General features: G+C 39.2%; 1 protein-coding gene across 6 annotated transcripts in view; it reads left to right on the top strand.

The window, feature by feature from the left end:
- Nucleotides 1–13,282, top strand: part of kctd15b (potassium channel tetramerization domain containing 15b) — a 36,929-nt gene that overhangs the window by 21,211 nt on the left and 2,436 nt on the right. For all 6 annotated transcript variants that reach the window (XM_077564524.1, XM_077564529.1, XM_077564527.1 and 3 more), the window contains one exon: nucleotides 4,281–4,586. In XM_077564524.1, the coding sequence (XP_077420650.1) occupies nucleotides 4,281–4,586 (306 nt within the window). The remainder of the gene's footprint in view (nucleotides 1–4,280; nucleotides 4,587–13,282) is intronic.

The raw sequence follows: 13,282 nt of genomic DNA, 5'->3' as shown, positions 1-13,282 counted from the left end.
TTATTGCGCGGTATTGTTTATTCTCCTCATCACTGTAATCCACCTTAACTGAAATGACCTTTCCACGCGGGCTCCTTGTTCATCATTCTCTCCAAGGGAACGTGGCGAGACCGAGCCACTCAGAGCCGGGGGCCAGTTCTTGGGGTGGGTGTGGGGGGGCCCCACAGAGAGTCTGAACCAGATCCAAGCCTTAAAGAACAGAACACGACATGAAAGCCCCACATATTTTGGCAAATGACGGTCTGACTCAGTACCGATTAGTTTTCCGCCTTCTTTATTCATGCTTTGCCTCGCCTTCTGTGAAATCTTGACAGTCCAATCAGGCAGCCGCGCTGGAGGAGAATGTGTCCGATTTCGTTGTTTCGACTCATTACAATCCCCTCGCATAAGCCTGTGTTGATCTGCATACCTTTCAATTTGCGTGAAGCTCGAGAAAAGGGTGGAGCAGGAGGGGGTGAGGGGGGGAATGCAAATAGTGCAAGGCAGAATTGAGCATGTCCTTATCTGAACACAATCAGGCTTGCCGTCGCCCGAGGCCTGGGTCTGTTCTGCTGCTGGCAGCCGCAGCCTTGTGTGTTTTGTTAAATCAATGTGAAAGTCTGAGCAGAATAGCAAAAAGAAAGATTTCGGCTGACATCGCTGGAACAAAAAAATATTCACTATTAATAACCACCCTCGTTATTCAACGCACAATTAATCACACAAGAGTAAGCAACGCTCAGTCGCACTGAAGGTGTGCTTATGAACCGTTAAGTTTGTGCTATGAATCAATGGTACTTAGTCTATTCCGGGCCGGGACACGATTCCATTATTCGTACTTTTATTGTGTGAAAGTCTAATAACGTGAGGTACCCATACTTATTTTTCACATTTTAAGTGCTTTTTTTTTTTCCCGTAAGAGACCTTGCGCATGTGTGTAGTTATTGCTATTGTAAGTGTAGCCTATAGTAGGTGTTGAAAGACTAAATGTTTTTTACAGTCGCTGTGATGAAAGTTGAATTGAAGTTGATTAATTGATTGCATGGTTTCTCAGCACAGTACAGCGATCCACAAACTTTTCTTTTACTGCCACAAACCGGTTTAACGTAAAGACATATTTTGATGGACAGGCATAAAAACAAATAAGAACAAAACAACATTATACTGAATGCAGTTGTTGTAATTAGTGGGAGCCTGCACACATTTGTCTATCAACAAGCTGGCTGGTCGTATTTATGCGTTCCATAGCAGATCATTTTGTAAGATGGGCCATCTTGTCCAGTATGGAGGATCAAAACTACCAAAATAAATAGATGACTAAATAAATAACTAAAAGTGGAAATAAAAACGGATAAAAAATATATAATTCAAAAATTAAATACAAAAATAAATATAAATGGAAATAAAAACCAAAAAAACATATATATCCCTAAATAAATAAATAAAAGTTTTAAAAAATTATAATAATAAATACACAAATAAATATATAAATATAATTAAATATCAATCAATAAATAAAAATGCTCTGCTCTCGCATTTATTTTTTTCATGCTGCAGACACTCTGTCAGATCGAAATGTTATTCAAACGAGGGGCTGGTCCTAAGCGTGTCTTGGGTTGGGCTCTGCCATTGCAAACTGCCTTTCAATGGTCGAGTGAGCGGGGACGGCGAACAAGGAAGTCTCGCCAGCTTGCATGGAGAGCTCCAGCAATGGCCGACTATCTTGGAGGGGTGACAAAGATGTAGCTTCACTTTGCGCCAGTGCTGTCGTTTGTATTACTGCTATGAACTAGCGGCAATATTAGCCAAAGCTAGCGAGGCTAATCGCTCCTTATCCACTAGCAGCTTATTTTTTATAATTATTTGGTAAAGTCCAATGCTAATAGTCAGTCAGTGGCAACAGAGCATGCTATGCTAACGTGATTATCCTCAAGTATGTCAAATTGGTAGTGGGTAGCTAATAACAGTCATTTGTGGAGTGTTTTTTTTTTTTGTGCTATACAGTACTTTACCATACAACATAATATCGCTCCAAAAAATTGCTTCAACTAACAGGAACTTTTATGTAATTAGACTTTTCAGTTATCAACTAAAGTGGGAAAAAATGGTTACATTCGGTTCGCTATTTTACTATACATGATGTTCGACTCATGATGTTCAACGCCACTTGTGTGTCTCATTATTTTTTCCGAGGCCACTCTGTCTGTCCTCCTGCTAGAGACTATTTTTATCATCTTCCTCTTTTTCCACCCTGAGAGATGTCGCCTTGCCGGCGGCCGATCAGTTCGGCCATTATTCTGAAGCTCAAAAAGGGCTGTCTGTCCGGACCCAGCTTTTTTTCGGGAATGAAGTTGTCTGGTAGAGCTGGCGGCGGCCGCGACCAAGCCGTTGCCGGGCGCCGTCTTTTTCTCCTCATCCTCACGTCGGCGCTACAGATGACTCTGTTGTCTTGTGCTGGAATGGGGATGACTAAAGTGCCTCGCAGACAGAAGCCCCGTTAAAAACACATCCATCCACTGGCTTCAGAGCTGGGACAGATGAGGCACTTTGAAACGCAGAGCTGCCTAAAGGGGAAGCGTCTTAGTGCATGTTTTTGTCAGTTGCAGGAAGACAACCAGAATTAAAACCAATTGGGAGCTTCCGATTGGTTTGGGATTTCTGTGACATTTGCAAATCACACCAGTTAACGACCTTCAGAACCAAAACAAAGAAAAGTATATTTACAACATTTAAACATATTAACAGAAGACATTTTAAACATCTAAAAGTATGGAAAGAAATAAAAGTAGGTTTTCAAAAAGACTAAAAGACCGTTCTGTGAAGCTGATTTCAAAATGTTTCTTTGAAAATCAGCTTCAAGAACCTGGATTTAAAAGCATTTACACTCAATGGTTGATTTCACTTCTGTTGTGATCTTATTTCATTTGTGTCATTGTGTCTGGAAAAAAAAGTTGCGGTCATATGAGAATAATGTGTTTATTTTTTTGTGGTGTTTTTTTTTTCCTAGAAAAAAAGTCTAAATAAAGAGGAATAAACAATAAACATGGCCTTAGGAAGTTAGATTTTTAGCTTATGTTTTCAATGAAGACGTTCTTTTCTATAATTTTTTTTTGTTAGACATTTTTCAGGGGGAAATGGTTGTAAAATTACAATAATATATTTGTTATTGTTATTTATTATTGAAAATTAAGTTGTATTTTTCTGCATAAGGTTTGACGAGTATAAGCTCTTGCCACAATTGGAATTCAAATCCAACAGAATTGTACTTTTTTCTAAAAACAACAACAACAAAATAAATTTAACCACAATATTTACTAATAGTGATTTTTTTATATTAGCATCTGTCCATTTCACGCTACTATTCCAAATGACAAAATGTCAAACATCATTTTTCCTTCCGCACTTGTCATTAAAATTCCAACATTAGGGACTAAAAAGCAGTAAGGAAAACATTGGGAACAACCAGCCATCCACAAATTCAACATATCAAGACACACTATAAAAGGATTGCTTGCCATTGTTGTTTAGTTGCCATTAACAAACTAGCTTCCTTGCTTAGCTTGATTAGCTAGCAGCTAAGCAACAAGAAAGTCCATTATTAGTTGACTTAAAAAAGAGTGAATGAAGCTGTCAGTCTTAGTCCCCGCTAATCCAAACACATATGTATTCATTACTAATTGTTTAGCAGCAGGATTTAGGTTTAACCTAATTAAAATCTGCTTGTAATAGGATCTTCTTAACCTCATTAACATACGTTGGGCATACATGAAAACGTCCCGTGCGTCTGAGGCTCGCCCTCACGTTCGCTTGTGCACACATCGCCTCCTCCACACCTTCCATCTGCTTTCGACGCAGAAAACCTTAACGCATCCCTTCTCTTCTCGCTGAATGATGGCGCCATCTGCTCTTGTGGGAAATTAGAGGCAAATGCGCAGGGGCAAAGCGCCCCCGGCGAGCGCTACCCGCCGGGGGAATAGAGGACGGCAATCTGCTGCAAAACTTGTCTGCATGTGTGATGGCCTTGATGGACTTTGGAACATGCTAAAGGCTAACGCGGTGAGGCATGAGAGCTGACACCTGCTTAATGCTTGTTTGTTTGGACATTTTGGCTTTTTGGCCAATATATTATTTTATTATTTTTCGTAGACGGAAGTGAACAAGCATTCATTTTTGGAGATTCCTGTTTTTTTTAATTCCACCATTTAGGGCTAGTCTGGAGCTCTGGTCTCCTCCTCTGACATTACCGTTGTGCAGGTGTACCTAATGAAGGGGCCTGACTTCTTGTTCTCCCACCACGACAGGACTTCCAGCTGCTGTACGAGGAGGCGCGCTACTACCAGCTGACGCCCATGATCAAGGAGCTGGAGCGCTGGAAGCAGGAGCGCGAGCAGCGGCGCATGGCGCAGCCCTGCGACTGCCTAGTGGTGCGCGTGGCGCCCGACCTAGGCGAGCGGATCGCCCTGAGCGGCGAGAAGGTCCTCATCGAGGAGATCTTCCCCGAGACGGGAGACGTTATGTGCAACTCGGTCAACGCCGGCTGGAACCAGGACCCCACCCACGTCATCCGATTCCCCCTCAACGGTTACTGCAGGCTCAACTCCGTGCAGGTAACGCAAGTTTCCCGCAGTAATTCATTCATTTGGGGCAAAATCTTGTACCTCCAAAATGGTGACTTTTCAGGAGAGCCCCAAAACGGCATCAACATTGCATCATCGAAGTGAGCAAGCCATTTTCAACACTTTAGATTGGTCAATAATTCGTAAAAATGACACTCACCAAATTATCTTGTACCTCCAAAATGGTGACTTTTCAGGAGAGCCCCAAAACGGCATCAACATTGCATCATCGAAGTGAGCAAGCCATTTTCAACACTTTAGATTGGTCAATAATTCGTAAAAATGACACCTGCCAAAAGTATAGATCTTGGGAAAAAAAATATGAACATTTCCAAATTGTGACAATATATATTTACAGTATTATTTTTTACAATCGTTATACCAGTTGAAGTTTTGACTTGAGACTGGATGGATTCTCACTTTTAAGGGTGAGGGTTTGAAGTGAAAGCAAGACCCCAATTGATTAGCTTGTAATCAATATGTACCGTAACTGAGTTCTAAGTCTCAAAGCTATCATTTTGTCATTGACTATTCAAAATTATATGGAGTGGGTGTTCATCTGACACATTTAAACACATATTTAGAGAAAGAGATAGAAGTGGGATTTCCATCCATTTTTATTCGAATTTTCAAGAAATGCGAAAATAAAACTGAATGGAAACGCTAGAAATTCGAAAAAAGGGGCCAAAATTTGCAAAAGAGTTTTTCCACTTCGAGGGAGTGGATTTTGAAGCGTATCGAAAAAAGGAAAATGCAAATTTTGGCTATGGGAACGGGTTTTGCAAATAAACGCTGACAAGACCGAATACACGTCGCACATTTTGACCGGATATTACGGCAAACTCATACGACTTCATCACACGGTGCAGTCACCTGTTCTTTTTCTTCTTTTAAATTACTGGTGGTGGATCTCATCTCTATGGTGTATACCGCCACCTACAGCGGCGGAGTCCCCTAGACACGGGCATAAGTCGCATATCCGTTTTGTCCATTTTCAGTAAATTTGCTTAATAAAATCAAAACAGCTGGATGGAAACCTGACTAGAGTGAGAGAGAGAGAGAGAGGGAGAGAGAGAGAGAGAGAGAGAGAGAGAGAGAGAGAGAGAGAGAGAGCAATGGATAACACAAAAATAATGTACAAAGAGTACTACAATGTTTACAGTACCAAATTCCTAAAACTAACAAACTTTTTATAATATACAATATACAGCAATAATCATTCCCAAAGATGAACCTACTGCTGTCATAACTTTCTGTGGGTTTAAAAAGCAGGATTACAATGAATAACATTTAATAATTTTCAACAAAAACTATGCTGTGCTGAAATACAGTTCAGTACTTCCTGTTTTTGCTCTTCTTCTTTGAATCACAAACTAATAAGTAAGTCACCATCTAGTGGTTGAAAGTGGAGTTATAGTGCGCCCAGTGTAGAGGAATGTTAGCCCAAAGTTATTAACACTACAAAAGAATTCCGCGAAATAGTGGGACTTAAACTGAAAAATCCCAAGAATACGAGACAATTTTGCCCGGCCACAGTCCTGTCCATGAAATCCATTTCCATGTACTCACAGTAGCATATTTGGTGGGGTGGCGGGTTATTTTTCCAGTTGTGTTGCCCGCAGAGCAAAATATCAGCCTCACACCACGGGCTCCATGCAACACACTCCATTGCTCACACATACACACACAAGGCTCCTTTCGCCGCCTCCAGCACCCAAAGAGAGCCTCTCCCAGGCAACACTCTGACACCTACACCTCCCTCCCCACCCCCCACCCCCCCATTCACCACCTCCAGGGAAGGAGAGCGGAACGAGCGGGACAAAGCACGCGTGGACTGCGGCCATGTTTCCTGCGAAAAAACAGGGAAAAAAGAACGCGGAAAAGGGCTGGAGGAGGGGGGGGGGGGTGTTGGTTGGTGCAGGGGAGGAATGATATGCATAATTTACACTTTACTCCTTTTTAAGACAGAGCTCTTTTTTTTAAAATAAAAAAAAAGGCTCCAATATAACAACGCCCAAGGCCATTGAAATACACGTATTGCATTTTTTAATACCATACTTACAATTTCTCAAACAGCCTCAACCGGTTTATACTTCTTTTATAGATTTTTAAATGACTTGCAATATAATTAATTGGCGGCATCAACTAACACAACATTTCCTTACTCTGTTTACCAGCCAGCATGATTACAGGACGGCGGCGGCGCATCGCAATAGGACGCTTTGAAAGGGGCTCGCTCGAGCTTTTTAGATGAGGCGAGCGTGGGTAAAATTTCCGCTAACGCTGAGAGGACCGTTTGATCCAAGCAGTTGGATTGCATTTACGACTCTCATTACCTGTATCAGGAGCCGGGGGTTTGTCTAATGCTTTCTTTTTCTTCTTCTTTTTTTTTTTTTTTTAGTTTTGTGATAAAAATAGCTCCCGCCCCCAAAAAACCCAAGCCAAATATTTGTATATTTTATTTAATATATCTCCAAAGGTTGTGAATTTTAGTTTGCTTTTTAAAAATGTTGGTGGTTTCTTGCTAAAATAAATAAATAAATAAAAATCTGCATATTTACATAATTATTTTTTTGTATTTCATATACAGTATATGTATGGACCAAAATTCTTTGAACAGGAATTTATTATTTTGTTTAATTTGTAGTATTCGTTTAATTCCGTTTCCATGCGCGAGATGCTTGTGGATATTCTCGTGTAGGTCATTTCAATCGTTCAAAAATTGCATTGTGCATGCCTGATTAACACTTTCATGCAAATTTCATGCAAATTGGTTTCAAATTTGCCAATCCTAAAATTGAGGGAAAAAAATACTGTGTTTTTGAAATCTAAAAACATAATTTGTATTTGTTATATATTTTTATTATTATTATTTTAGTTTTTTACATTTAATGGTAACATTTTAAATGACATTCAGTTGTTTTTGCTCCTCTTGCTTTTGTTTCTCCGCCTTATTGTGAGGTGCTCCATTTCCTGATGTTAGCAAATATGCATACAGTAGACCCAAGTCACGACTTTGGCCTCAAGGAGTCAAAGAAACGCGGTACGTTTCAGTGTAAGCGGAGATCTTTCCAAACAAGTCCGCCGCTGCCGCCGCCATTGTTCCCGCCGGCTACAAGAAGGTTAGCAAAGTAATCCTGGTGTTAGCCGCCAGACAATATACTTGTCATCTGATTACAGTACGGGCTCCCCACCCAGGGGAAGGCACGCAACCACACCCTGCCCACAGAGGATTGCTTATTGCGGAGGGGGGGGTTAAAAGACAGTGCTGTCTGGAACAAGGTGTTTAGATTGTTTAGGAAAGATGACAATTGAGGAAGTCGGGATGGAGCTCAAAACATCTGGCGAAGGGATTAGCAAGTTTGGGAAATCATGCCGGTCACAATTGTAGTTGAGAGACGGTGAAGCGTTCAAATTCGTCAGAGATTTGGCAACATTTTCATGGCCGCAACTCGCATACTGCTGCTCGTCCCACAAATGCAAATGCATGTTCCTTACAAATGTAACGTGGTTTGAAATTTCTTAAGCCTTTAACTACTGTTCAGAGAGAAAAAATGTATTGTATTAATAAAAAAAAAAACAAACTACTTTTATAAAAATCAAATCATAAACTGGAAAGGAGAGAAAAAACCTCATATTACATGCATAAAATCAAACTACAATAAAATAAATAAATATTAAACAAAATAATTTCTCCAGAAAAAAATAAATAAAAAATAATAATTTCATGTGATTAAAGTAATTATAATACATATAAAAACTTCAATAATTTTTACAGTAATCTTTATTTTCCTCATAAAATGTTGACTTAATTTTCCTAAAATTCCCCCCCAAAAATCACACATTTTTCCCTCTATAACACTGCAATTGTTGTGTAATTTTGACTTAATTCTATTAAATAAAATTATGATTTTGACTTTTTAATAGTACCTTTTATTATTTAAAAATCACACTTTTTTATCAGAATAGTATGACTTTATGTTCGTAAAATGTTTTTTCTTGCATCATTTAACAGAATTTTCATAAAATTACACTCTCCGGTCCTTTTTTATCTCCTAACACTATTACTTCATTTTCACAAGCGTAAAATATGTTTGTAATAATATTACAACTTTATTGCTGCAAAATGCCCTTTCCCTCTATTGTTATGACAATATTCGGGAAAAATAAAACATTACTCTTAACATTAAGATTCTCATAAACATTTTATCCTCGTCATTGAATTCTCATAAACTCAGTTTCTTTCTAGTAATGCACTTTTAGTGTCATAAAATTACACTTTTTTCTCATCTTTACTTTTGTAAAATTACCTTTTCCCCCACTTAATTCTCATGAAAAAATGCACACTCCTAATAGTATGACTGTTCTTGTAGAATTGCACTTTTATTTCATTTGACATTCTCAAAGTTGCACTTTTTTCTCCTAATGTTATGACCCTTGTGTTAAAAAAAATCTCCTAATATGACATTCTCATAAAGTGGCAATATTTTTTTTTTATATCTGCCAACATGACTTTATTGTCGTAAAAGGACATGATACAAAAAGATGTATGTCTTCTTGTTGAGGTGACGAGACGCGCCTTGGCTCGTGATTCCCCGTCAAGTCATGAGTGGAATTTGTAGGGAATAATGCAAACCACCTGCACTCTGATGTCTTTCCAGTGTGGGAGGAAAAACACACAACAGCAAAGGCCGAGGCGCTTAACAGAGGGAAAACATTTCGGCAGACTTACAAACACACACACACACACACGCACACAATAGCCCATACATCACAGTGATGAAACGCTCACATCAGAGCACAGCCAATCCGTCCTTCATCAAAGTGACAGTGGTGGCGAAGGGGCCCTTGTCCCCTCCCTGCCACCGCCACGACCAACGCAACCCGCCGCAACACCCTTTGACATGTCACACTACACACACACTAAAAGTCCATCAATCTGAAATAGCGCTCAGACAAGTACTCGCACACACAAATACCAAGTGCTCCTTGATAGGCTACATCTTGCTACATTGTAACACGGTCTGTCTGTCTAATCTATCTATCTATCTATCTATCTATCTATCTATCTATCTATCTATCTATCTATCTATCTATCTATCTATCTATCTATCTATCTATCTAGCTGTCTGTCTGTCTGTCTATAGCTAGCTAGCTAGCTAGTGAGATATCTTGCTAGCTAGCTATCTAGCTATCTTGCTAGCTATCTAGCTTTTGAGATCTATCTATCTATCTCTCTATCTAGTTAGCTAGCTAGCTATGTCGCTAGCTAGCTAGTGACATATCTAGCTATCTAGCTATCTTGCTAGCTATCTAGCTTTTGAGATGGATGGATAGATAGATAGATAGCTAGATGTCTATCTGTACATAGCAACATAGCTAGCAATTTTTCAACTATTTGTATACAGTGTTCCCTTGCTATAACGCGGTTCACTTTTCATGACCTCGCTGTATCACAGATTTTTTGTGTGCAATTTTGCATGTTTTGTTTTTTACAGTAATGTACCTATTTTATCAAATTTATGAAGGTTTGAACATTGAGAATGTTTAAACAAGAGAGAAATGTGGGGAAAAAAAGTAAAAGCCTCAATGAGTAAAGTGTATAAACTGTGTAGTAAATTTCATTTATTTCGGGTAATTCTTGGAAACTAACCCCAGCGGAAAACGAGGGAACACTACAGGAAATGAAAACACATTTTTCCAATTCAAAAGTTTGGCTCTAACAAAGATGCTATTTTGGAACAAAAAACTAAAACTTCAACAACTTCTCCAGTGTTTATTTCTTATTTTTTCTGTTTTGAGTAAACGCCATGTACAGGCCTTGTGTGGTCACGCTCCTGTCGAACCCTGCCAACCGGGGGGCGAGCTGGAGGGCAGGGTCATGTTTGTGTTGGTCCCGTTACTTCAAGTCTACAGCTACTCTTGTCAAGTGCTTCATATAAGACACTTAAGATCACTTCAAGTGATTCATTTGTCACATGGTGAAAGTGTACAATATTAAGTCAATCGACTCTCAGGTCCAGACGCGCGTGTCTTGTGTGTGTGCGTGCACTCTGGCGGCCATCAATATTACATCACGCTCTGCTTTCCCGTCTTTGATTGCTACGTTGAAAATATACATATATGATGCTGAGAGGTTCGAGGAGCGAGGCTTGGTGTGCATTCGCCGTCCTCGTTCCCACGCCGATCCTGAGGTTGAGTGACAGCTCAGCGAAGCGGCTTCGGGGTGGGCGGGTGCGAATAGGAGCTTGATGATGTTTCGGGAGGAAAATCTGGCGAGACGTTCAAGTCGTCGTGAACTTGGATGACGTTTTCATTTGGTTGTTTTTCAACCATTTGATCAACTTTTTATACATACTTCATGTTATGTTTATCAAACTAACTAAAACTATAATAATATGACGTGATTTGTTTTTATCTTTGTCAATTAATATGATAAATGAGCTTTCAAGGTTTCACTAAGTTTAATTATATTTTTTATTTTTTCCAGTATTTGTGTACGTTTGTTCAGAAGAAGGAAGGTCAAACCGTTCTTTACTTTTAATTCTAATTTTGAGCATTTTTGTTTTTTTTCCCCAGCCATGAAGATTAAAAAAAACTAATACTAAAACTAATAAAAATCCAACTAATATGAAACATTTTTTTTAAAAAAAAACTAACAAATTAAAACCAACTACATTTAAAAAGTCAAAGTCAAAAGGAAATAAAAAAATATCTATAATGAAAAATCCAAAACGATTATAACCCCACCTGTTACCATAAAACAAAATCAGTTTCAAGTGGATCATGCACAGTACGAGCTCTCGCAGCCAATCAAAGACGACGGTTCAAACTTGCATTGTTAATCCTCCCGTGGCACGGACGTGCCGCGTTAAAAGCTTGAATGTCCTTCAAGTGTTGAGATGTTTAACATCCTCAAGTCTTGCCACGGATTTGCGATAAAAGTCTTTTTCCCACACTATCTTTATTGATCAGGCCCAAAGACGTGCGTGAGTCCCACATGTGTGAAAAGGGTGACACGCAGAGGGAGAAGAGATGCAATGTGATGCAACCATTAAAGAAACCAATGTAATATCATTTCCATAATCGTTCGTCTGTCATGGATTTAAAAAAAAAAAATTTTTTTTTTTCAATGTTGGGGTGTGTGTGTGTGTGTGTGTGTGTGTGTGTGTGGGAGAGGGGGGGACGGGTGTAGATGCTCGGGCAGGTCTCGTAATTAGCCATCCTCACCATCAGCTGTCTGCTGTCCCTTCTGTTTCGTAAAAATTTGTGGCCAACGCCGGGGGGGTGTGTGTGTGTGTGTGGGGGGGGGGGGGGGCTTATTAGGAAACACTCCCAACTTTGGGGAGGAAGTTAAAGTGTGTATATTTGTGTTTTAAATGCCGCGTCCGTGTTTGCACGTGACCTGCGCCTGCTGTGCTTGATGCCACTGTATTAGTGGCAGACAGTAGCGTTAATTAACTCATTCACTGCCATTGACGGCTATGGACGTCATAAATTCATTTGAACTGTTTCTATTAGTTTAAAAAATGTTTTCTACTTTTGTTAGCAAGAGTATGAAAACCTAGAAAACAAAATCGAGGGTACATTTAGAACAGATATAGAATTTGTGATTAATTGTGAGTTAACTATTGAAGTCATTCGAATAATTACGATTAAAATTTTTAATCACCTGGCACACCTAATTTTTAATAATATTTTCTTTTTTTAAATAAATAAATAAATAAAATAATTATTTTTTCCCCCAAATTTTTAATGTTTTTTTTTTCTTTTTTTAAATAAATAAATAAAATAATTGTTATTTTTTCCCCAAAATTTTTAATGTTTTTTTATTTAATTTTTTTATTCAAACTTAGGGGTTTCAGGCGATAACCATTTTTAATCGTAATTAATCGCATGACTTCACTAGTTAACTCACGATTAATCACAAATGTTATATCCGTTCTAATAAAATAAAAAAAAATCTAGGTTTTCATACGCTTGTTAACAAAAGTGGGGAAAATGTTAAACTAATAGAAATAGTTGAATTTAGTCTATAGCCGTCAATGGCAGTGAATGAGAGTTAAGGAGTAAATTGAGATGAGTTTCAGGAAACAATTAAATTCCCATTAAAATCCGTGCGGTGGGAGTGTACATATTCTTATCATTGTGCAAGCAGAAATTGACCCGCTTGTGTCTGAGAGATGAGATGATGTAGTCGGCCACGCACGTGACTACCTTGCACCCTCGACCTTTGACCTTCTATGCCTCTTCTTCCTGATCTTTATTGCACTGCATTTCTTGCAGTGGACCTTGAGGCTATTTAGGGATTTTTGGGGGGGTATTTTTTATTTTTTTCTCTCACTATTTTCCAATATTTTCTATTTATTTTATTACATTTTGAGAAAAAAAACATATTGGATGTTCATCAGTATTTTTTGGAGTATTTTTTAGTATATATATTTTTTTCCACCCCTCCGGTTTTGGCTATTTGCGGGCGCCAGCGACATCACTCCTCGTGCTAGCTTAGCGCCACGTTAATGATGAACAAATTCCAGGAAATCTGTCCGATATTTTTCCCAAGCCATCCGTCATCAGTCCAAACATGAGCGGCGTGTCATTACGGCGCCCGCCTCCCCGCCCCCGTTCGCACGGAAGGAGGCCGGCAGCACTGCTGCACTATTCATGACACCGTCCGGCACCCGATT

Source organism: Vanacampus margaritifer, chromosome 4, assembly GCF_051991255.1.
Source record: "Vanacampus margaritifer isolate UIUO_Vmar chromosome 4, RoL_Vmar_1.0, whole genome shotgun sequence".
NCBI lineage: Eukaryota > Metazoa > Chordata > Actinopteri > Syngnathiformes > Syngnathidae > Vanacampus > Vanacampus margaritifer.
The sequence above is the reverse complement of the archived record's forward strand: the minus strand, read 5'-3'. Positions and strand labels throughout refer to the sequence as shown.